This window comes from Carassius gibelio, chromosome B3, assembly GCF_023724105.1.
Source record: "Carassius gibelio isolate Cgi1373 ecotype wild population from Czech Republic chromosome B3, carGib1.2-hapl.c, whole genome shotgun sequence".
Classification (NCBI taxonomy): Eukaryota; Metazoa; Chordata; class Actinopteri; order Cypriniformes; family Cyprinidae; genus Carassius; species Carassius gibelio.
The window spans coordinates 1220211-1245411 of NC_068398.1; the positions used below are offsets into that span (position 1 = coordinate 1220211).

Sequence of the window (25201 nt, forward strand, 5' to 3'; positions counted from 1 at the left end):
TTATTGCTTTATTTTCTTTATTATAGTATGTTTACGGTTTAAATTATACTCATAAAACAATATTGTAGATCACATACATATAACATTCATTAAATGTTAATATGACAAGTACAGGAGTAATTGCTTTATGAATATAACTCAAATAGAAAAGACAAGGAAAGTTGTGTGAAAGTAAGCATGGAATGAAGCAATGCAAAATGAGTTGAGTGTCTGAGATATTTATTGTCTCTCGTTGAGAACAGCTTCCATGTATGTCCAGTTCATACAATGATCAGCTACTGTACCAGTGACTTCAGCTCTCTCATCCAGTCTGAAACAGACAGGGACTTTACATGAGGATCAATATATGTGGAAACATCACAAAAGCAAATCAAAGCCATATTATAACATTGGTGATGATGAGACACATGATTTCTTATCCAAATGTAAAAATAATATTCTTGGAGTAGTTGCTGACCTATGTCCAAGAAGACTGCATCAGAACAATACTTTAAGGTTTATGCACCGTTTTATATAACCGATTACAAATTAGATTAATTACAATATTAACATTTTCAGTGCAAGAAAATAGTTTTCAGTAGCCTATGTGTGTGACTTATTCAGGTAACAGAAACACTGGCTACATACAAACTAAACCTTTTATAAATGACACAGGAAAGCTAGCCTATAGCTATATTTATTAGGCGGCATATATATGTGTTTCAAGCGTTGTCATGAATACATTGCAGTAATAGTCACCAGTAGCCTAACTTAGCTAATCATACTATTCAAACAGCAATTCATGCCCCACAAATGAAATGAATAAAAAGCTGAACACCTCAAAAAATAAGATTCAGAAACTATATATCCCAAGGTTAGCATAGGTTATTCGCTTATAGTTTTTTTCTGTGTTCCTGCAATCAATCAATCAAATCAGCTTACAGACGATTTGTAACGGAGGCACGTTACAACTCTATATTACACTGGCTGAGGCGGCCAAATATGGACAGGATTCCGGTAAGAGAATCAGGGCTGGAGAAGAGATTCTTCACAAAGATGCTTTTATTTAACAGTCTTTGGGTTGTCATCGGCACTAGTCATTCTTTGGCACTGACATCTGTATTAATGGTCTAAAAGAATAATAAAGAAATATAATTACAACAATATTCTGATAATTATTTACACTAACATGATAATCAAACATATGCAAATAAACACTGATTATACACTCAAGTCTGCATCTTTAACATTAACAGCAGCCTAATCTATGCAAATAAACATGACATAGTTGTGCAATGATGCGATATTAATGTAAACACAAGTCTGACGCAGAATAATAATACAGCTGATGCTAATACAGATTAGCGCATTTCTCTCGCGGCAAATTACGGCCGCTACGGCGCTCAAAAGTCACCGATGATAACCGCAGAACAATCGCGGGACATCAATAAGATACATTATATAGGCATACATATGCAGATGTACTTACATCAAGGCATAAACGCATTATACAGAACAAAGCAATTGTGCAGAAATGAGCGTTCACCAAACCGTCCTTTGTGTGTCACACAGTAGATCAGTCCGTGTTGATAACAACTCTGGTCCCTAGGACAGGCTTTCGTACACAGCCGCCCCCAATTATCTGACTGGATAATTGTAAACATCAAGAAAGTCTGTCTACAGTGTCTTAGGCTCTTCCTCAAAGTGAGGAAGTGGAATCAACCTAACAACTGGGCGAGTGTAGGATTTCTCATGAACTCTGACCCGAGCAGTGCGAATTTTTCCATCAGGTCCAGCCAACGTCTCAGTCACTGTGCCTACAGGCCAGAGGGCACGAGGAAGTTGGGGGTCAACAATGAGAACCACTTGGCCCATAGTCAGCTCTCGGCCATCCTTTCTCCACTTATGCCGATTCTGCAAACTTGGGAGGTAATCTCGGATGAAGGCAGTCCAGAAATGATCCGCCAACACCTGGCTGTGTCTCCATCTGCGTCTTCCGAGCAGGTTGGTAGAGTCAAATAAGACTTGAGGTAGGGAGGCATCGCGACGGCCCATAAGGAGTAGGTTCGGAGTGACTGGGTCCACGTCTGCGACATCAGAAGACACGTAGCCAAGAGGCTTGGCATTTAGTATGCCCTCGACTTCCACTAACAAGGTCTGCAGCACTGGCTCTGGCACCGTTTGCTCTCGTAGAATGACACGTAGTGCAGTCTTTACAGACTTGACTTCACGCTCCCAAGTTCCTCCGAAATGAGGAGCATTAGGTGGAATGTAGTGGAATCTGATCGTCTGTGGAGCAAGCAGCTCTTGAAGCTTGGGGGCTATGACATTGAAGGTCTCACGTAGTTCTCGATCTCCTCCTACGAAGTTGGTACCATTGTCGCAGAGCAATTCCATGGGCTTACCTCGTCGTGCTATAAACCGACGCAGAGAGAGCAGGAATGCATCAGTGTCAAGGTGTTCCAACAGGTCAAGGTGCACACATCGGGTGGTCATACATTTATAGAGGATGCCCCATCTTTTTTCATGGCGACGACCAACTTTGATTGAAAAGGGGCCAAAACAATCTACCCCAGTAGAATAGAATGGCGGTTGGTGAAGTTGCAGCCTGCAGGATGGAAGATCGGCCATTTGGGGGACTTCAGGCTTAGCTCGCCAGAACTGACAATCTTGACATTTGCGCTGATGCTTACGGATGGCTTCTCTGCCCCGAAGTATCCAAAACTGACGACGTAATTCTGCTAGCACCCTTTCAGAACCAGGATGAAGAAGTCTACAGTCTGTCTCTTTGATTAACAGCTTAGTTGTAGAATGGCTAGGATCCAACACAATCGGGTGAATGGCATCTAAGTCAAGGTTAGTTGCTCGACGTAATCGCCCCCCTACTCTGATGAGACCTGTGTCCTTATCATACTCTGGTGCAAGGGATGCCAAACGGCTGTTAGCTGGAATCGGCTGTCCAGTCTTCAGAGCTTGGATTTCTAGTGGGAATGAGTCCTGTTGAGCTTGAGCCAGGATAAGTTTCTCTGCTTCTACGTAATCGTCAGCTTGCGGGGAAGAGTCACTGTCTGTGGCAGCCGCCCCGTGAAGGGACCTGACAGTGGCCTGAACAAGCTCTAGCCATGTGTGGAATTGATTGGGGTCCAGAAGTGAATGACTGGAGACTGTGACAGTGCCGATGAATGCAGTTTTCCTCAACTCACTGACCTCTGGTTCTACCTTAATTACGGGTGTAGATGGCCACTGTTCAGAAGGTTGAAGGAGGAAGTCTGGTCCTGAACTCCACTGGTGGGGACTTGCTAGCTGGGTCAGTGTCAGACCTCTTGTGATGTGGTCAGCAGGGTTGTGAGCTGAATCAATGTACCGCCATTCAGCTTTGTCTGTGAGGGTCTGGATTTCTGCTACACGTGTCCCCACAAATACCTTGTAGCGACAGGACTCAGATGTCAGCCAGTTCAGCACGGTTGTTGAGTCAGACCAGAGGATGACTGTATGGATGTTAAGATACAACTCAGTCTGGATCACTTTGGCTAACTGAGCGCCGGTCAGGGCTGCACTCAGTTCCAAACGAGGCATGGAGAGACATTTTCTGGGAGCCACTCTGGATCTGGCCAAAATGAAAGTGATATGGACGTGGCCTTGATCATCAGTAGTGCGCAAATAGGCCACTGAGCCGTATGCTCTTTCTGACGCATCGCAAAAGATGTGGAGTTCCCGGATGGCACTAGGGTAATCAGCACAGGCTGGTGCATAAGGCCGAGGAAATTGCAGCTGTAGGAGGTTAGGAATCTCTCTTATCCATGATAGCCACTTCTCTCTTAACTGTAGAGGTGTTATCGGATCGTCCCAGCCCAAATTCCGCTTCCAGAGGTCTTGGATGAGAACCTTGGCCCGGGTGGTAAATGGGATGATATACCCCAGTGGGTCATACTGGCTGGCCAAGGTTTTGTACACGTTTCTCATAGTAGGCTCTAGGGGCTCAGTTGAGCGCAAATTATAGCCCAGGGTGTCACTAAGACAATCCCACCGTAAACCTAGAGTGGGTTCTTGTAGGTCGGTACTGGCTTTGGTCAACCACAGGTCAGTGTTAGCAGACCGGGCTTCTGTGGGAAGATGTTCAATGACAGAGGGTACATTGCAGGCCCATTGTCTTATATCAAATCCTTCCTCAGACAACTGTTGACGAAGTCCATCGACTACCTTCTTAGCTTCATCAGAGTTCGAAGTGCTGTGCAGGCAGTTATCAACATAGAAGGAATTCTCAACTATGTTAACCAGACTGACCTTGTCATCCTGGTGTTCTTGGGCATTGCGCTGGAGGGCGTAGATGGCACAGCATGGGCTGCATGTAGTTCCGAACGGAAGCACCTGCCATTCATATATATCAGGTTCCTGGTCTCTGCACATGTTCCTCCAAATGAACCGCAACACTGGTTTGTCTTTGGGTAGCAAGCGAACCTGGTGGAACATACCCTTTATGTCTCCACTCACAGCCACACTGTGTTGTCGGAACCTCAGGAGCACACCTAACAATGATGGTCCCAACTTCGGACCAGGAAGTAGCTGACTGTTCAAGGACTGCCCTTGATGTTGAAAGGAACAGTTAAAGACGATCCTGTCCTTACCATTGTGATGTACGATGTGGTGTGGAATGTACCAAGACTCTGAAGTATTGTGCGCTTCTTCTGAGGTTATCTTGGCTACATATCCAGCAGATTCCAATTTATGGATTTCAGTGCAGTAAGATTTGGCTAGTTCAGGATCTCGTGCCAGTCTGCGCTCTGTACTTCGAAGACTGGGAAGAACAGCATCCTTGTCGGCATGGAGTATGGTCATGGGCAGGCGTCGGAGCAAAGGTGTGGCATAACGCTGAACGCCATCTATGTTCACTCTAGTGGTGTCATTCTGGAGCATGGCGAGAGCGTCTTTGTCTTGTTTGGACCTGGTGACCATTCTCTCATTGTATGGGAGGGTGTCGACCAACCAAAGTCGTTCAACATGCCGAATCAGATCATCATGTGGTGGAGCGGTGGTGATATGAAGGCACTGCTGATAACGCCGTGAGGGCTGCTTGGGGCTCATGGGACCTTGAAGAGACCATCCCAGCTGTGTTCTGATGGCTATTGGACCTCCGTCTGGACCTCGGCATACAGGCTGTATTGGCATTAAGAGGTGTGGCATGTCAGAACCAATGAGAAGTAATGGTTTTACTCTGTCAACAGCGTGAAGAGGAAGAGCTCTCAGATGACGATAAGCTTGTTGAAGTGCAGCCACTGGGTAGTTATGTTCTGCCAGCCTCAAACCGGTCGCAGTAAAGGCATTGGGGATAGTGAACCTCTGCATGGGTTTGGTGACTGATGAGACCTCAAAGGAAACAGACGACCCTTCAAGTTCTGTGTGAGATTGTTGAACAGTCTGTAAATGAAGTAACTCTGGGGTACAGGTTAGCTTGAGCTGCTGCACGACTGGGGAAAGCACGAGTGTTCTCTCTGACCCATCATCGAGAATGGCATGTGCCTCCATTGTGTGGTGTCCATTATGGAGGAGGACCTTGACGACCTTCAGCATGACTCTGGGTGTACGGTTTGGTCTGTCCAAGTAAACCCGGGTAGATGGAAGGCTGACGGTAAGGACAGCACTGGTGGTGTCTTTGATAGAATTGTGAAGAACTGTGAGATGTAGCTCTTTACAGATTGTACATGGACGTTTGAGGTTGCAAGACTCTACAGCATGGAACCGTCCGCATCTCCAGCAGCGTTTACTATCTTTAATCCAAGCTACAATCCGGGAGGTAGTCAACTTCTTGAAAGCCTCGCAAGAGTTGAGATAGTGTTCCCTGTTGTCACAGTGTGGACAGTATGGCTTGGGTTTGGAGCTGAACTTAGATGCTGTCGGCTCAGGAGTCTTGGTTGTACTCTCCCTTGTCAGGAGAACTGGCCTTGGCTGTTCCCTGGGATGAGGTGCTCCTCTAGCTCTACCAGGGGCCTTTAGAGTCTCACTCTGGTACATAGCCGCGGCTCTGCTGGAGATCCGTTTTGCTTGGGACTTTATCTGGAGCCAGTCTGCAAAATCAGGAAGTGTGTAGGTCTTGTCTGTGCCCGTTTGGAGAATACCCCGACTTAAACAGTATTCAACAAAACTGTCGCGATAGGCTGGTGGCAGTTTACTCAAGAGGCGGTCCACATGTGAGCCACACAAAAGCTCATAACCATTCTGGCCCTCAAGAGTTCTCAGCATACCCACTAAGGATTGTATTGACAATGCAAATGAGTCAAAGGCATTAGCATCACCCAACTTAAGAGGTGGGGTGCTCAGGATGGCACCCAACTCAGACTGAACAAGCTGTCTTGGCTGTCCATACTTGTCTTGAAGCGCCTGCAGAGCAGCGGTGTAAGGCTGGGGGTGGTACATGAAGGATTTAGCTAGCTGATGAGCACTGGAAAGTTTCAAATGGCTTAGTAGAACATGGTATTTATACTGTTCACTGATATGATTGTGATTACTCAACAAATTGTCCAATGCTAGTTTAAACAATGCAAAGTCACTCTCAGCACCACTTTCGAAAACTGGTAACGTGGGTCGTGGAATGCCATAGGCTGATGCAAACAGGAGCTCTGGACTCGGGTGAGGTGAGTGGACAGCTGGGGGGAAAGGCCCAGATGAAGCTGCTTGAACGTACCCAGGAGCATGAAGTGCTGTCGCCAATGTTTGGTGGCTGGAGACAGGGAGCTGCGATGGAACTGGGAGTGTTTTCACTGGCATTGTTCCTGTCTGTTGTAGCCCGTAGCCAAGGGTAGGTACTGTGGCAGTAACAGGTTGCTGGGTCACACCCTGGTATGCAGCGGATGTCGGGATGGTGTACACTGCTGGAGGCTGAGGTGCCACATTCGATGTTAATGATACAGAGTGTACTGGAACAGCAGTATGGGCAGATGGTGCAATGTCAGAGACTGGCAATGAGAATGCTTGTGGCCCTGTGTGAGGTGCAACAGGCAAATGTGTACCTGCAGAGTAAGTGACAGGTGGGGCCCACTGTGGCGGTCTAGGTGATGGCAGGGAAACTGCAGAGACATCAGGATCAGGCAGTTCAGTAGGACAGGGCAGCAGCGATGATGTCACAGCTGGTGACTGGAAGTGGTGCAGCTGAGGTGAACAAGCCTGCTTGAGCTCCATTGTAAGCTGTTGCGTGTTTGGAGAACCAGAGTCTGGAGGAACTGGAGTGGTCGTACCAGAGTCCATAGACAGCATGGAGGATACAAGTTTAGCTACTTCAAGTTCAGTCTCTGCTTGTTGAAGCTTACGCTGTCGTTCTAGTTGTTTCGACAAGGCCTCCTTTGCGGCAAGCGCCTCCTCTTGCATACGCTGGGCTTCTTTTGCTTGTGCTTGCAGTCTTTGGTGTTCCAGATCAATCAGTGAGTCCTCTTCTACTTGCTGCCGTAGACTGTCATACTGTCTCTGTTTAATCTTCTCCTCCAACATAGCAGTCTGGACGCTAGAGAGCTCTGGTGGGACATAGACACCAGCTGAAGTAATGGAACGCCTACTCGTCCTGGAGTGAGAGCTGACACCACTGTGAGACGTTTTCCTCGAGCTGCTTCGGTGCTCACTAGGACAATGAGAGGAAGCTTTTGGAGGAGGGTCACTTGAAGGTTGGTAGCCAACATCATAATCATCCAGATGGGTAGGTAGATTAGTCTTGCGTCGAGGTCTGGAGCTTGTCTCAGATGCGTCACTTTGTGCTTTGTCCATATTGGTTTAATCTTGCTCTCACTCCGGCTCGAAGGACCACCTTTGTAACGGAGGCACGTTACAACTCTATATTACACTGGCTGAGGCGGCCAAATATGGACAGGATTCCGGTAAGAGAATCAGGGCTGGAGAAGAGATTCTTCACAAAGATGCTTTTATTTAACAGTCTTTGGGTTGTCATCGGCACTAGTCATTCTTTGGCACTGACATCTGTATTAATGGTCTAAAAGAATAATAAAGAAATATAATTACAACAATATTCTGATAATTATTTACACTAACATGATAATCAAACATATGCAAATAAACACTGATTATACACTCAAGTCTGCATCTTTAACATTAACAGCAGCCTAATCTATGCAAATAAACATGACATAGTTGTGCAATGATGCGATATTAATGTAAACACAAGTCTGACGCAGAATAATAATACAGCTGATGCTAATACAGATTAGCGCATTTCTCTCGCGGCAAATTACGGCCGCTACGGCGCTCAAAAGTCACCGATGATAACCGCAGAACAATCGCGGGACATCAATAAGATACATTATATAGGCATACATATGCAGATGTACTTACATCAAGGCATAAATGCATTATACAGAACAAAGCAATTGTGCAGAAATGAGCGTTCACCAAACCGTCCTTTGTGTGTCACACAGTAGATCAGTCCGTGTTGATAACAACTCTGGTCCCTAGGACAGGCTTTCGTACACGATTAATATTACACAAACTGCATTGTTTTGACACTGTTACAATAGTATCTCTTGCCATGTGCCAAAACTACTTTTTTTTCTTTTGCTGCATGTTCAATCCTAGTTCTATGATGAGATTTGTAATAAAAAATAAAAAAAACTCATGTACATGGCTTCTTGTTCCCCATTGTTCATCCATTGGTGCTGCAGTATGAGCAGTCCTGAACGCAGATTTTTACCAATCGCACAGAGATCTTTAAAATGACACCAAACATGGAAAATGTATCAAAATACATTTCTGTCTCTGATTCTTCATCACAAAATCTGCTGGAAACCCCACATTAAACACGTGAGAGCAAAAGAAGCACAGAATATTAGAATAATTAGGAGAGCAAGGCATGTATTGAATGAGAAAGCTCTTTATATTCTGTGTAGCTCACTTGTGTTGCCATCTTTTAAATACTGTGTTGAAGTATGGGACAACACAAACACACCACCTTAAGACTGCACAAATAATGTGTTTGTACTTTGATTTGTGGCGATTTTGTGGAATAGTTTAAACAAAGTGTAAATACGTTGCACTTTAAAACATGATACAAAAGATGTTTTTTTTTTTTTTTTTTTTGGTAAGTAAAGAAAGTGAGGGGTGGTAGTGATAAATAATTAATTCTTACATTCATTCATTCTCTTAATGTTACCTGATATCTCACTAATTTTCTCGTACCTGTCACTTTCTCATCAGCACATCTGCTGTTATGAACAGAACGGTCTCCACTTTACTACAAAACTACCACCTCATTGTAATTTGCTTGCACTTTATATTTATTTTAAATTAATATATAAATTAAAAATGCATTTATTTTAGTTACATACATTTTAAAGTATTACATTACTACCATGTGTTATTGTTTTATATTATTAACAAAACTGACAGTAAATGTTAAAATTAGTACAATAAACTTAATATATTTATAGAAAAGTCCAAAAACAAAGCATGCTATTACATTATATCACGAGTTACATTTTCCCTTTCCCAATGTACCATGGTTATATTATAGTAAAAGTATAGTTACCTATTTTTTTATTATTAATTATATTATTAATTCTTTATGTTTTTGTTACTGCTCTTATGCAATAAAATAAATAACTAACTACAACCAAACTTATTTAAGAGGCGAACAATTGAACTTACATCAGCGTGACAAAAACTACATACAGAGTCAAAACTCATCTTTGTAAACAAATATTGTGAGTGTAATTATTTAGTGAGTCTCGCGCCCCGTTATATCAGATGAAGGGGGCGGGGTTTGATCGGGACGCGCTGACGTCACTCTGCAGCAGCCCTCGTCGGAATCACTCGGTGTGCGCATGCGCGAGTAAATGAGCGACAGAAGAGACTGTCTGATCAAATATCTGTATTTACAGTGGAATTGATAGGTATCTGGTTGGCTCTACAGTGGGTAGAAGAAACAAGACCGGATAAAGTTGTAATTTGTTCAGACTCTAGTGCAGTACTAAAGTGTTTGCAATCATTTAAGTCAAAATCAAGACTAGACATAGTATATGAGGTACTAGAATGTTACACAAGGATTTCTCAGTTGGGGGTGAAGGTAAAATTTACATGGGTACCAGCTCATGTTGGTGTTAAAGGAAATGAAATGGCAGATGGTTTGGCAAAACAAGCCAGTAAAAGAGAAGATGTGGAAATATCAATCTTAATGAGTAAAACAGAAGTTAAAACAAAAATCTGGATGGAAATTATGAAAAAGTGGCAGAGTGGTTGGGATAGAGAGGAGAAAGGGAGACATTTATACAGAATACAACAGAAGGTTGGGACAGAGAGGATCACTGGAAGGAGTCGAAGGGAAGAAATAATTTTCACTAGGTTAAGGATTGGACATTGTGGGTTGAATAAGTGCTTACATATTTTAGGTAAGCATGTAACAGGAAGATGTGAATTTTGTGACAGTATGGAATCTGCTGAACATGTGGTACTTGAATGCCAAACATATGATAGAGAAAGGATAAAGATGAAAGAAAGCATAAGGAATTTGGGGGTGCAAGGGAATTCACTTAAGGAACTTCTGGGATTAACTTCAAATGATATCAGTACTCATTTATTTACCTTCCTTAAGGACACAGGGATAGCAAATAGAATATAGAACAATTTTATTAATTAAAGGGTGGGGGAAGAGAGTTGGAAGTCTCCATTTTAGTTTTAGTTTCTCTTTGTCTAGCTCCGGTTCACACTCCAGTACAGTAGGTGGCGGTAATGCACCATTGAAGTCATGGATGCCAACCGCCGTTAAACATCAAGGAAGAAGAAGAAGGAGAGTTGTATGGTGAGTGAAACTCCTCTTTTTCTGATTTTTATTCGCTATTATTTACTTATGGAGCCCGACAATTCACCTGTAGGAGAGAGAGAAGCAATCCACCCCCTCAGTTTATAAATTGTACTCACGAATTCTCAAATTGTTACCTCTTTTAAACAAATCGTGCCCCCGGATTAAAAAAAAACCATACCCAAGTTGCGCTCAGATTTTGTAAACCGTACTCACGGATTCATGCACAGCAAGCTCATAGGTATCCTGTGTCAACGAATCATATTGTATATTGTTTTATTTGGCGTTATTAATGATAAATGTGAGAGAGTTTTGAGAGTTTCACAGGACACAGTCTTTGTGCTGGCTAGAGGTTAAGTGAGAGGAGAGACGCGTTGTAAATGCGCGCACTCGCTCGGGTCAAGAGCAGCGTGTATTGAGAGTGTGATTTTAGCCCAATGACACAAACTGTACCAGGTTTTTGTGTTGGGGGCTGCAAAGTGGACAAACCAGTTCTGGGTTAGCTAGGGTAGTTAAATGTGTGATTACGAGATGTAAATGTCTGGGTTAGATTAAAGCCATTAACAGCGTGAATGCAAGGTGACTTACATCATAAACGATATAATTCACAATGTCCATATGTGAGCACAGAGGTAAATGGTCCAGGTCTCTGTTCCGCTGCAGGGAGCTCGTATGGGTCGATATTTTGGATGCCTGAGAGCTTCTCCAAACACCGCTGTTTTGCGCTTGTTCCTGTAAGGTCCCCTTTCTTTCGCCTTACCTTTCTGAATTGCTTTACTTTCTTCGTTTCTTTCTCGTATTCGTAGATCCGTCTCTGTTCCACTGACATAATAAATGCGCAAAAATGAAAGAGCTCTGAAATGTTTAGTCGCGCCTCTGTGAAGTTCTGAAGACGTTGCCCCTGGCAACCGATAGCGTGTCCTACCATCATAGTCGACCGACTCAGACCCCTCCCAAATCATCCCAAATCGGCACGTGACTCCTCACTTTCAATAGCTTTATCTTATATTTTATATTTATATTTGATGTAGATTTTTAGGCTCTAATGTTAGTGTTATCTGTATGCACCGGGGTCTGAGAGTAACGTAATTTCGATTCTCTGTGTGTATATACTGTACATGTGGAAGAATCGACAATAAAGCAGACTTGACTTGACTACTGGTAACTGATATAAATAATTGTAATTAATCATAACTAATTGTAATTATTTATATACATTTCCCTTTTGAACTGAAAATTATTTAAAATGAATTTCAGTCTGAAAATGATTATACATAAAATACAATGCAATCACTTCCGACAATGCACAGTGCTCATTCAATAAAATATTATTTCAATTTATAAAAAAATTAGCCTGTTTAAAAGTTTACATCCCCTTGATTCTTAATACTTTGTTAACTGAACGATCCACAGCTGTGTTTTTTGTTTAGTTTAGTGAAAGCTGTTAATGAGTCCTTTGTTTGTGATATGATGCTGCTAAAAAGAACATCATTTGGTGTAATGTAATGTTTATGCAGTTTAAGGTTTAAAAAAAACCATTATTTTCCACATATTGTTGCTCTCTATGCTCCGCCTTTCTGAAACTTTTTTACATGGCTTATCATTAAAAAAAAAAAAAAAAAAAGCTAGGTGTGCTCTTGCCATACTATTCAGTGCATTGTGTTTGGCTGAGGCCATCCTTAAAAATATTTTGGTTTGCAGTAACAGTAATAAAAAAAAAAAAAGGGTCGGTAGGTCGGTCTATATATTTTTTTTGCATTATTAATTAAAAATATACATTTTTGTGATGGTGATGACGTCGGTATGAATTTAAACAAATTAGCATATCGTAACGTCACTGACTGGGTCTTCAACCCGTGCCTTCGGGCGCATAATTGTAAACCTCATTTTGATGCAGGCTATATAGACCACAACGACATTTAAATCTTTGTCAAAAAAATGTTTATTGCATGATTTTCAGGTGAGAAAAAAATGAGGTACTGTTTTACTTGCATCCACCGCTACGTATCAATGCAACCTACAAATTAGAGAACGTTTTCTTTGCTTTCTTGGGTTGTCACTTTTGTGAAAAAAGGTCAGGTCATCCTCAGACATTGTCCCCCCACTATATGGTCCAATGACCCTCTCAGGTCATTCTCAGACATTTGGTTGCTGGCCCGGGACCCCTCCTCTCTGCTCTCCGTCTCCCTCGCTTCAGTCTGCTTGTTAATTTTGCAGATTCTCCGGGCAACCCTCGGCCCAATGACCGTCCTTTTTGCACAGTCTGCATCTGGTACAATTCAATATCTCATGTTCATCAGTCCTACAGATCCGACAACCCCATCTTTCAGAGTTTCTTTCAGTTTTGTTCGGATATCTTCCTCCTCTCTTCCACTGCTGGTCTCGCTGTGCAGAATAGCCCCCCGTCTTCGACACGGCTTGCACAAACGCCAGCTGCCACTCCTTGTCGGTTTTGGCTTTAACTCTTTCCTCCTTCGACGTCTGTATCTCCTCTGCATGCAAAGCATGTGCTAAAACAGCAGATAGACGTCCACTTTTCCATTCACAGTGCCCTCTCCGGCAGTCCTCTTTCTGCAGCTCTCCACTCACTTCATGCCAGCTCGTAGCCCCCAGTTTCACTGCCAGCAGCCTCCTCAGTTCGTACACGGTAGGGCTGAATTCTTGGCAGAAGGTGACTAATTCGGTAGAAAATGTATCACCTGCTTCGTCAGGGCTTGGCAAGTGAGCCATCGCTTCCTTCATGTCCGTTATAGTCCATGGACTAAAGACCATAATAGGGACGTCAGGGCCTGAAACTTCAATCATTGGAGCTGTAATACTCACATTTTCTTCTTTCACTGGCTGTCTGGTTTTTCTTTTCTTTGTCGGGGGTGCTCTGCGCACTATTTCCTCTTCTATTTCCTCGTTGGGGGTTTCAGGAATGATTTCTGGGTCTTCCGCTGTTTCTTGTCTCCATTCTGGATCTGGCCACGGTGATGTTGGTCTTCTCGGTGGAGAGCAGTCGAGATCGGGGTCCATTTTCGCGGCTTGCACCTCGGTAACCGGGAAATGTGTGTATGGCGGAGGTACATGTTTAGAAACACAAACATCAGAGCGGTTAGTAGGTCTATGTGAGGCATTTACACTTTCATCACATTCTTCAACTTTCTTTACCTTCTTTCTACTTGCTAATTCTTTCTGCATCGCTCTCCTTTCTCTCCTATCTGCTTCCGCTATCCAACAATTCACAGTCCGTTCACATTTCTCACACACCTGTCTCGCACAACAACCTTTCTGTCCCTCGCTTCCCTCTTCTACTGATTCCTTCACAGCTTTTAATTTCTTAACACTCAACGTTCCCTCTTTTGGAAAACCATGGTATTTAATTAATTTCCCCACACTTTGCATGCATTTTTGGCCATACATTTTTTTTCATTTTCCTAAACACCGGTGTTATCATATTCAACGAGCTTGCTCTGAGACTTTCCCATACCTGCTTGTTTCCTTCTCTGTGGAGACCTTTTCCCTTTGGCGCGCTTATAATCTGTCAGACGTCTCCAACAGATCCGACTTCTTGTCCCGGCCAAGTCGGCAAGCAATACTCACACAGTCTCACTTTCCCTCTTAGAAATATGTTAACCGCTCGAGCGTGATCTCAGCTTATCGCTTCGAAATATCTGGATCGCTTTGATCTCAATTTCTAACTCAATTTACGATCATGCCAGTTGCAGCAGCTTCAATTCCCCTTAGAAATGTATTAACTGTGCCGCAATATTCTCACAATCGGATCCCCTCATCCTCTTGATTGTGCTTCCCACAGAGAAGGTCTCACCACTATGGTTCATCCCTCTTCTAATGTAGGTTCCAATCGTTATTTCTAAAAACCCAAAATTTTTGAATACCATGAACTGTCTCTTACCCGAGAGCTCTGTTGCCACTCCGGTTCTTTCCTGATTCCAGTGGTGTCTCCTCCTGGCCTCGACGGTCGGTCCCTTTCTCCCTCAAATCTAATCGGGGTTAGGGCTGAACTTCTATTGTTCAGGATGATCAGTCACCGTCCGCTCACAGGTCCGGAAGACACATCCAAGGAATCCCACGTTCTGACACCAAATTGTCGTGGCAAAATTTAAATCAACTCTCGTCAGCATAAGAGACAGACTCATTCTCAGGTATAATTAAAAAGAAAGCTTTTATTCTTTGCAAAGAAGGTCAGACAGTCATACAGCAACACTGAGTTCCTGCAGAGTGAAACCGACCCAGGAAGAGGGCAGTCCTCCACCTTATATACCTCTGCTCTTCCAAGGTTATACATTCTGAACAGCTGTAACTTTTCAAACATAACAAGGAACACTCTCAATGGGCGGTTTCTCACACATTTAGGACTTAGGTGACCCCCTCGGGTCATCCTCAGACATTGTCCCCCAACTATATGGCCCATAACCCTCTCAGGTCATACTCAGACATCTGTTTCCCCCCAGGTGTCATCCTTCTGAACCACACAGCAATTCTAAGAAAACACATGCATATATAGGCATACAGAACCAATGTTAAATGAATTTTTCCACCACAGTGGCTAAGTTTGAAAATGCCATTTACACGATGTTGTGTGGACTGTGAAAACGGAGGCTTTTGAAAAGGATGACGCAAGTTTAGTCATGTGACGTATATTATACCAATAGATATCCGTGTTTATACTGGTATATTGTGCACGTTATGTGCTATGCCCTTTCACACTATTGCTATAGATGTCTTACTCTGTACACTCTTCATATCACAGTCCTGCAAAGATAAAAGCAAATTTACTCATAATCGCGAGTTTCATTAAAGATCAGATGTACAATCGTGAGTGTTTGCGACCTGGACGCGTCAATGAATGGTGATTTCTTTTCGTAAATAAAATATATCAAATTTCCTGTCAGAAAAACATGCATGAACACGTTTCATGAAAAGCACCGAAAGTTGGTCAAATGACCATGGTGTTGGTGTGCTTGACTGGCCAGTGAACTCACCAGACCTGAACCCCAGAGAGAATCTATGGGCTATTGTCAAAAGGAAGATGAGAAACAAGAGACCAAACAATGCAGATGAGCTGAAGGCCACTGTCAAAGAAACCTGGGCTTCCATACCACCTCAGCAGTGCCACAAACTGATCACCTCCATGCCACACTAAATTAACCATAATTAAAGCAGAAGGAGCCCCTACCAAGTATTGAGTACATGTACAGTAAATGAACATACTTTCCAACAGGCCAACAATTAACTAAAAATGTTTTTTTTTAATTATTATTATTATTGATCTTACGAAGTATTCTTATTTGTTTGAAGTTGGTGAATTTATGGTTTTTGGGTAAAAATCATCACAATTAAAAGAACCAAATACTTAAACTACTTCAGTCTGTGTGCACTGAAATTATTTAATACACAATTTTCACAATTTGAGTTGAATTACTGAAATTAATGAACTAATATGGCACCGGTACATATGTAACCCCTGTATGACCCAAACTGAATCAGAATGCAGATTTTGGTGCCTCATTTCGGTGCCTCTTAAAAATGCTCCGTTCACTGCTCATCACTGTGTCCTCCAGTGGAAATCTAGCCCTTAACACACATTTAACGCATACTTTTATTTATATTTTTTGCTGTAGTGTCTGTTTGCTGTAGAGACATGTAGTTTGTTTCAGTTTCATCTGTTTCTTCATGCAATCACAGGCAGTGAAATCATATCTCTGTGTGGCGTATCCCTTTAACTAATGAGGTCTTATTGTCTTTATAGTTCTTTTGCACTTAAATTTTTTTTTTAAAGTTTTAACTTTTAACTTTATATATTTTTCTGTATTGGGTTATTGTATTTAAATGTTCACAATTTTTATTAAACCTGTTAGGCTATATTATGACCACTTTTTAGAGCTAAATTTCAATTAGCATTAGCAATTAATCGCAACATAAAAATCGGATACCGTCATCCCTATTCATTAGTCATTTAAAGAGAGGGAGAATGTGAACACTTTGCACCATCAAAATAAAAGTCAGGCGTGCCCTCAAAATAAAAGAACACATAGTCCAAGCAGAAAAACGTATTGGCCAATGCCGGTATTTGAAAATTCCCTGTTATAGAAACTGCTTTTGTGTGTAGACGGCATTGTAGGCTACTCTCCCAGGTTCAGGAATATTTGGGTTGTTCTTGAACAGTGTTGTAAATAAAACGTAACCACTGATTTCTTTTGTGAACATCAGAATCAGAATCAGAATCAGAATGAGCTTTATTGCCAGGTATGTTTACACATACGAGGAATTTGTTTTCGTGACAGAAGCTCCGCAGTACAACAGAATGACAGCGACAGAACATAAAACACATAATAAAAGAATAAAAATACAAATATGTAGACAGTGAATGACAATATACAAATGACAATTGTAGGCAGGTATATTACAAAATGAAGTTATGTATGTACATATATATTGTGTGCAAAATTTAAGTGTATACTAAGTATGTGTGTTAGATAAATAAAGTGTGTGTGTATATAAATATAAAGTGTAGTGTGTTCGCAGTTATTATCAGCTGTTCATAAGATGGATTGCCTGAGGGAAGAAACTGGTCCTGTGTCTGGTCGTTCTAGTGCTCAGTGCTCTGTAGCGTCGACCAGATGGACACAGTTCAAAGAGGGAGTGTGCTGGATGTGAGGGGTCCAAAGTGATTTTGACAGCCCTTTTTCTCACTCTGGATAAGTACAGTTCTTGAATAGATGGGAGAGTTGAACCGATGATTCGCTCAGCAGTCCAGACTACCCTCTGTAGTCTTCTGAGGTCAGATTTAGAAGCTGAGCTGAACCAGACAGTTACTGAAGTGCAGAGGATGGATTCAATGATGGTGGAGTAGAACTGTTTCAGCAGCTCCTGTGGCAGTTTAAACTTCCTCAGCTGGCGGAGGAAGTACAACCTCTGCTGGGCCTTTTTTACGATGGAGTCAATGTGAATGTCCCACTTCAGGTCCTGAGAGATGGTGGTGCCCAGGAACCTGAATGACTCCACTGCAGTCACAGGGCTGTTCATGATGGTGAGTGGGGAAAGTGCAGGGGGGTTTCTCCTGAAGTCCACGATCATCTCCACTGTTTTGAGCGTGTTAAGCTCCAGGTTGTTGAGACTGCACCAGACAGCCAGCTCTTTTACCTCCTGTCTGTAAGCAGACTCGTCACCGTCCTGAATGAGGCCGATGAGTGTGGTGTCATCTGCAAACTTCAGGAGCTTGACAGAGGGGTCCTTAGATGTGCAATCGTTGGTGTACAGGGAGAAGAGCATTGAGGAGAGAACACAGCCCTGGGGAGCTCCGGTGCTGATTGTACGGGTGCTGGATGTGTATGTTCCCAACCTCACTAGCTGCTGCCTGTCTGTCAGGAAGCTGTTGATCCACTGACAGACGGAGGTGGGCACGGAGAGCTGATTTAGTTTGGGCAGGAGGAGGTTTGGGATGATCGTGTTGAAGGCCGAGCTGAAGTCCACAAACAGGATCCTCACATAAGTCCCCGGTCTGTCTAGGTGTTGCAGAACATAATGCAGTCCAATGTTTACTGCATCGTCCACAGACCTGTTTGCTCTGTAGGCAAACTGAAGAGGATCCAGCAAGGGCCCAGTGATGTCCTTCAGGTGGCCCAGCACCAGTTTCTCAAACGACTTCATGACTACAGACGTTAGAGCCACAGGCCTGTAGTCATTTAGTCCTGTAATTTTGGGTTTCTTAGGGATGGGGATGATGGTGGAGCGTTTGAAGCATGAAGGGACTTCACACAGCTCCAGCGATCTGTTGAAGATCTGTGTGAAGATGGGGGCCAGCTGGTCAGCACAGAATTTCAGACAGGCTGGTGTAACACAATCTGGGCCTGGTGCTTTTTTCCTTTTCTGCTTCCGGAAGACCTGGCGCACCGCATCCTCGCTGATCTGAATTGCAGGTGTGGGGGAGAGGGGGGATGCAGGAGGTGAGAATGGTGAGAGTGCTTGATTGGAGAGGTGTTCAGGATGGGTTGCAGGAGCTGTTAATGGTGTGAACGGTAGTTTGGAGAGGCATTCAGGGCTGGTTGCAGGAGTTGTGAAGGGTGTGAATGGTTTTGTGGGGAGGCGTTCAGGGCAGGTGATGGGTGTTCTTTCAAACCTGCAGTAAAACTCGTTCAGATCGTCTGCCAGTCGTTGATTCTCTACAGTGCTGGGGGGTGGTGTCTTGTAATTGGTGATCTTCTTTAGACTTTTCCACACTGATGCGGAGTCGTTGGAAGTGAACTGAGTCCTTATTTTTTCAGAATAATTCCTCTTTGCCACTTTGATCTCCTTTTCCAATGTGTATTTAGCCTGTTTATACAAGACATTGTCCCCCTTCACATAAGCATCTTCTTTGGCCTGACGGAGCTGTCTGAGTTTTGCAGTGAACCACGGTTTGTCATTATTGAACATTTGGCCGGTGTTATGCAAATCTTCCCTCACTGTAAAGTAGACATGTGGGGGGGTGTTTAAACAAGGCATCTTAGGAAGGTGTGCTTGTGTTTTTACTTTTACAAAGAATATCTCTTTGGATTTGAAACTTTAGGCTTTGCAACTTTAGGGACTAAAGTCTATTCACTAACAACTTGTAACACTTCAAAGAGAAAGGAAAACTTGAAATTGCATCATATGACAAATTTTGTAATGCAATTGTCTACTTTTCGCTGTTATAGCAGGGTTTGTTTTTATGTCCTTTCACTTTTTTTAAGTTAATGTAAAATGTACAGTTTAAATTTTTTTTTTTAGTTTATCATATGACCCCGTTAAAAAGTGCCCATTGTTCTTCAGAAAAATCCTTTCAGAAAACTCCCCAAAATGATTTGGTTTTCCAGCATTTTCGTGTGTTTGAACCCTTTCCAACAATGACTGTATGATTTTGAGATCCATCTTTTCACACTGAGGATAACTGTGGGACTCATATGCAACTATAACAGAAGGTTCAAATGCTCACTGATGCTCCAGAAGGATAAACCATGCATTAAGAGCCAGGAGGTGAAAACTTTTGAACTTATTTTGCCTATATATGTATATACGTTTTGCTAGTATATTTAGTACTGAGAAGCTATGGAAGATGATTGCATAATTACCCCCCTCCCATCACATCTGGGATCCACTGTGTGTGTGTGTGCACTTCATATAAAACAATGTGTGTGAATTTTAAAAATGTGCAGAGAAGCACTGCGCTTCTCGTCCAGTTTGTGACCACATTAAGGCTGGAATAGCGTCTTGTTTGAGAGGTGGAATCATAAAAGATGACTTTCAGAAGAAGACACTGGAAGCTAGGCTGGTAGTTCCCACCGATGAGGGTAGAGGGACAGTTCAAGAGCTCACTACTGTAATATAATATGGTAATGTAATGATTTACAAAGAGACAACACTTAATGCTTCTTTGATTTATTGTTTATTTTGGCAAATCTGCTTTTCCACACAGAAATTCATGTTCAGTGAAACTCCTCTGACAACAATCTCACATTCATCAATTCACCAATAAATGCAGGAATATCTCCATCAGTTCTCAAGTGAAGAGGAGCATCAAATCATCCAAGAAGAGATGAAATCTGTAAAGACTGAGTTTATTAAAGAGGAAAGAGAGGAGATGGGAGATCCAGAACCCTGCAGAATCAAACACACTGAAGATACAGAAGAACAAACAGGTTGGTGTTTATTCTTCATTAACGAGGCTGACATTTCTAAAACTTCACACAGATTTATATTTAGATTTTTGTAATTGGAAAGGTCTTCAGAGCTGCTGAATGATTTTACTGAAACATCAAATAATAAGGGACACTTCCTATAGACTGGCAGGTTTTCCCGCTCCAACAAAATGTATATTAGTTTTAGTCTCAACCATAGACTGTATAAAAACATAGACGTAGTGCCTGTGACCTCACCTGTTGACGTTTTGTAGCTCAAAAGCCATAATGGCCACAGAGGAGACACTAACGATCACCCTTCTGAGCGCTAAAATGATAAATTGGACACCCAAAGTTCTTGTGGACTTAAGACCGCAAATGCACATGAAGTGGTCCATTTGAGAAAGACCATCGCCATCTTGGCAGCACGTCTCTCCCGGATCATCGAAAATGGGCAAAGAGGGGAGGGAGTTGGTTGCTGAAACCACGTCCACCTAGATCGATGGCAGTGTCAGCAGCGGCAATCCACCTGTCACTCAAGTGCCCACACCCTTACTTTTGCAGGACATTAAGGCTTAATATAATTTAAACTGATGAGTTATAAAAACAAAAAAATCACCCCCTCACAGTCAATCAATCAATCAATCACCTTTATTTATATAGTGCTTTAAACAAAATACATTGCGTCAAAGCACTGAACAACATTCATTTGGAAAACAGTGTCTCAATAATGCAGAATGATAGTTAAAGGCAGTTCATCATTGAATTCAGTGATGTCATCTCTGTTCAGTTAAATAGTGTTTGTGCATTTATTTGCAATCAAGTCAATGATATCGCTGTAGATGAAGTGACTCCAACTAAGCAAGCCAGAGGCGACAGCGGCAAGGAACCGAAACTCCATCGGTGACAGAATGGAGAAAAAAACCTTGGGAGAAACCAGGCTCAGTTGGGGTCAGTTCTCCTCTGACCAGACGAAACCAGTAGTTCAATTCCAGGCTGCAGCAAAGTCAGATTGTGCAGAAGAATCATCTGTTTCCTGTGGTCTTGTCCTGGTGCTCCTCTGAGACAAGGTCTTTACAGGGGATCTGTATCTGGGCTCTAGTTGTCCTGGTCTCCGCTGTCTTTCAGGGATGTAGAGGTCCTTTCTAGGTGCTGATCCACCATCTGGTCTGGATACGTACTGGATCCGGGTGACTGCAGTGACCCTCTGATCTGGACACAGACTGGATCTGGTGGCTACGGTGACCTCGAAATAAGAGAGAAACAGACAAATATTAGCGTAGATGCCATTCTTCTAATGATGTAGAAAGTACGGTGTTATGGGAAGTGTTTCCGGTTCCGGTTCCCCTAATTAATGCAGCCTAAAAATCCTTTAACGGATTTGGATATTAAAAGCATATTAGTATGTTATGTGTAAGCCAGGTTAAAGAGATGGGTCTTTAATCTAGATTTAAACTGCAAGAGTGTGTCTGCCTCCCGAACAATGTTAGGTAGGTTATTCCAGAGTTTAGGCGCCAAATAGGAAAAGGATCTGCCGCCCGCAGTTGATTTTGATATTCTAGGTATTATCAAATTGCCTGAGTTTTGAGAACGTAGCGGACCTAGAGGATTATAATGTAAAAGGAGCTCATTCAAATACTGAGGTGCTATGAAAGGCAGTTTTCATGAAAGGCAAAATTTGCTATATAGACCAAAATTACTATTTTATACTAGGCTGTATACAACTTCTTTGTTGGCTTGGGAGTGGAAGGTTGCAACTCGGTCTCAACACCAGATAGTTAAGATCCAGTCCTGAAAAATATCCAATTTGTTTGGTATCTGAACAAATAGTCAGTAGGGTTGTCGATAACCAAAATCGATTAAAGGGGTAGTTCACCGAAAAATGAAAATTATGTCATTAATGACTCACTCTCATGTAGTTCCAAACCCGTAAGACCAGAAAGGTAAGAAAAGCATCACAGTAGTCCATGTGACATCAGAGGGTCTGTTAGAATATTTTGAAGCATCGAAAATACATTTTGGTCCAAAAATAGAAAAAACTACGACTTTATTCATAACTGTCTTCTCTTCCAGGTCTGAACGGAGGTCTAAGGGGTTTGGAACGACATGAGGGTGAGTCATTAATGACATAATTTTGATTTTGGGGTGAACTATCCCTTTAACATCAAGTCTTGTCTCTTTCCATCAACTGTCCTCTTGCCATCAAGCCTCCTACCAACCAAGAAGTTGACCGAGCATAGCCAGAAAAGAGACTAAGCAAGAGAGATAGTGTGATGATGATAAAAACGACCAGAGTTTATTGAAAAATCTTAGTTGTGTGTGTTTCAATCCTCACACTTCATCTGACCAGCACACATCCAACTATAAACAACCCATAAACCTTGAGTTTGCGTAAACATTCCATCTTATCTCTTATTCATTCAGACAAAACAGTTAATGAAACCTAATCATAAGATTAAGCAAACAAACTAAACAAATTTTGCAGTGCAATGGTCTACTTTTCGTGTTATAGCAGGGTTTGTTTTTATGTCCGGTCACTTTTTTGTAGTTAATGTCAAATGTACAGTTTTTTTTTTCTTCTCCTTTTTTCAGAGTTGATTGAAAGTAATGAGGAGAGAGAAGTGAGTGAATCTGAGAAGAAACCTTACAAGTGTTCACACTGTGACAAGAGATTCAGTCAGTCATCAAATCTGAAAACACATGAGAGGATTCACACCGGAGTGAAACCTTTTAAGTGTTCACACTGTGACAAGAGATTCAGTCAGTTATCAAGTCTGAAAAGACATGAGATGATCCACACTGGAGAGAAACTGTACACATGTGATCAGTGCGGGAAGAATTTCACACTAAAAGGAGACCTTACATCACACATGAGAATTCATACTGGAGAGAGACCATTCACTTGTGATCAGTGCGGGAAGAGTTTCTCATACTCATCAAACCTTAAGTTACACATGAACAACCACACTAGAGAGAAGCTGTACACATGTGATCAGTGCGGGAAAACATTTTTGTGTGCTTCAGTCCTGAAGCAGCACCTGAGAGTTCATACAAAGGAGAAACCACATTCATGTCATTTGTGTGGAAAGAGTTTTTCATTAATACAAAGTTTGAAAATACATCAGAAAATACATACTGGTGTGAGAGAGTACATGTGCTTTGAGTGTGAGAAGACTTTTACTACAGCGACCAGTTTAAAAACACATGAGATGATCCACACTGGAGAGAAACCTTACAAGTGTTCACACTGTGACAAGAGATTCAGTCGGTCAGGAGACCTGAAAAAACATGAGAGGATTCACACTGGAGAGAAACCTTTCAAGTGTTCACACTGTGGCAAGAGATTCAGTCGGTCATCAAGTCTGAAAACACATGAGAGGATTCACACTGGAGAGAAACCTTACAAGTGTTCACACTGTGACAAGAGATTCAGTCGGTCAGGAGACCTGAAAACACATGAGAGGATTCACACTGGAGAGAAACCGCACACATGTGATCAGTGCGGGAAGAGTTTCACACTAAAAGGAAGACTTACATCACACATGAGAGTTCATACTGGAGAGAAACCATTCACTTGTGATCAGTGCGGGAAGAGTTTCTCACGATCATCAAAACTTAAGTTACACATGAACATCCACACTAGAGAGAAGCTGTACACATGTGATCAATGCGGGAAAACATTTTTGAGAGATTCAGTCCTGAAGCAGCACCTGAAAGTTCATACAAAGGAGAAACCACATTCATGTCATTTGTGTGGAAAAAGTTTTTCGCGTCCAGAACATTTAAAATTGCATCAGAAAATACATACTGGTGTGAGAGATTACATGTGCTTTAAGTGTGAAAAGACTTTTACTACAGCACAGTGTTTAAAACAGCATGAGAGGATTCACACTGGAGAGAAACCATATCTCTGCACGACATGTTGGAAGAGTTTCAGTCATTCTGTTTCTCTACACAATCATACAAAAAACTATCATAGTAAGTAGATCATCATCAGATCTGATGCTGCATCCTCACCAAAAAAAATCCTCTTAAATCGATTAACACGTATACGAATTATGAGTCATTTTCTCCTGATAACCCCAAAAAGAATTTAAATTTCAGTTTTGATCGTACAGATAAGAGCAATACATCAATCGAATCTGTAAAGGATAAACTTTTTTTGTATACAGACATAATAACAACAAAACTTGGTGCATTTATAAAATAATGATAACAAACAAGGTGTGCTGTCTGCAGCTTTTGTCTGCGCTGATCTTCATTTACAAACACGTCACTAAAATGAACTGTAACTCAGTGAATACTCAATGAAGAGACATGGGAGACATATCTTTAGAAAGCTTGACATAATAATAATAATAATAATTCATTATATTTATATAGCGCTTTTCTAGGCACTCAAAGCGCTTTACATAGTCTGGGGGTATCTCCTCATTCACCACCAGTGTGCAGCATCCACCTGGATGTCTACTTTTAAACTAAACAAGTGCTGCCGAAAACAAATATTCTGTAATAAAGTATTCCATATGAAAACAACACGATGTCTGTTTTTCACGTCTCCCTTCATTATATCTAATGTGACAAACCCCCGCGCTTAACGCGCTAGTCAGATTCAAACTGAAGCGCGGCTTGAATACACACACAACAGAAGAAAAAGCAGCGAGACTGTTCTTCAAGTTTTTTTATTTTACTATTTGCTTCTCGATGAGAGGAATAAGACCTAATTCACCCCAAAAAGATGCAATGTGGTTGAGGATTTGAGATTTGGGTTTCCTCAGAAAAAAGGTTGAAG

At 42.1% G+C, this 25201-nt stretch overlaps 4 protein-coding genes across 7 annotated transcripts in view; 2 read left to right on the forward strand and 2 right to left on the reverse strand.

Annotated features, from left to right (window-relative positions):
• LOC127952159 (zinc finger protein 845) overlaps positions 1-25201 on the forward strand; it is a 177127-nt gene that overhangs the window by 77835 nt on the left and 74091 nt on the right. The window lies entirely within an intron of this gene.
• LOC127952147 (zinc finger protein 501-like) overlaps positions 1-25201 on the forward strand; it is a 106464-nt gene that overhangs the window by 77835 nt on the left and 3428 nt on the right. For 2 of the 4 annotated variants that reach the window (XM_052550480.1, XM_052550476.1), the window contains 2 exons: positions 22483-22521; positions 23002-24387. In XM_052550480.1, the coding sequence (XP_052406440.1) occupies positions 22483-22521; positions 23002-24387 (1425 nt within the window). Of the gene's footprint in view, positions 1-10635; positions 10769-20207; positions 20431-22482; positions 22522-23001; positions 24388-25201 lie in introns of those variants that run through there. The other 2 variants (XM_052550477.1, XM_052550478.1) reach the window with 2 other exon arrangements.
• Positions 1024-5193, reverse strand: LOC127952141 (uncharacterized). The gene is made up of 2 exons (XM_052550456.1): positions 1469-5193; positions 1024-1109 (listed from the first exon to the last, which is right to left on the reverse strand). Exon 1 carries the CDS (start codon positions 5158-5160, stop codon positions 1657-1659), a length of 3504 nt encoding a protein of 1167 aa, XP_052406416.1. The 5' UTR covers positions 5161-5193; the 3' UTR covers positions 1024-1109; positions 1469-1656.
• LOC127953613 (uncharacterized) lies at positions 5187-8267 on the reverse strand. Its single transcript, XM_052552836.1, has 3 exons — positions 6984-8267; positions 5283-6890; positions 5187-5191 (listed from the first exon to the last, which is right to left on the reverse strand). Exons 1-3 carry the CDS (start codon positions 7726-7728, stop codon positions 5187-5189), a joined length of 2358 nt encoding a protein of 785 aa, XP_052408796.1. The 5' UTR covers positions 7729-8267.

Bases quoted from the DNA above. Each gene is read 5' to 3' on its own strand.
- LOC127952141 (XM_052550456.1), bottom strand. From the start codon at position 5,160: ATGCCACACCTCTTAATGCCAATACAGCCTGTATGCCGAGGTCCAGAC.
- LOC127953613 (XM_052552836.1), bottom strand. From the start codon at position 7,728: ATGGACAAAGCACAAAGTGACGCATCTGAGACAAGCTCCAGACCTCGA. The intron at 6,891-6,983 runs GTACACATTTGC...CTGCTGTTCCAG, and splicing joins ACCTGTCACTTACTCTGCAG to TACACTCTGTATCATTAACA.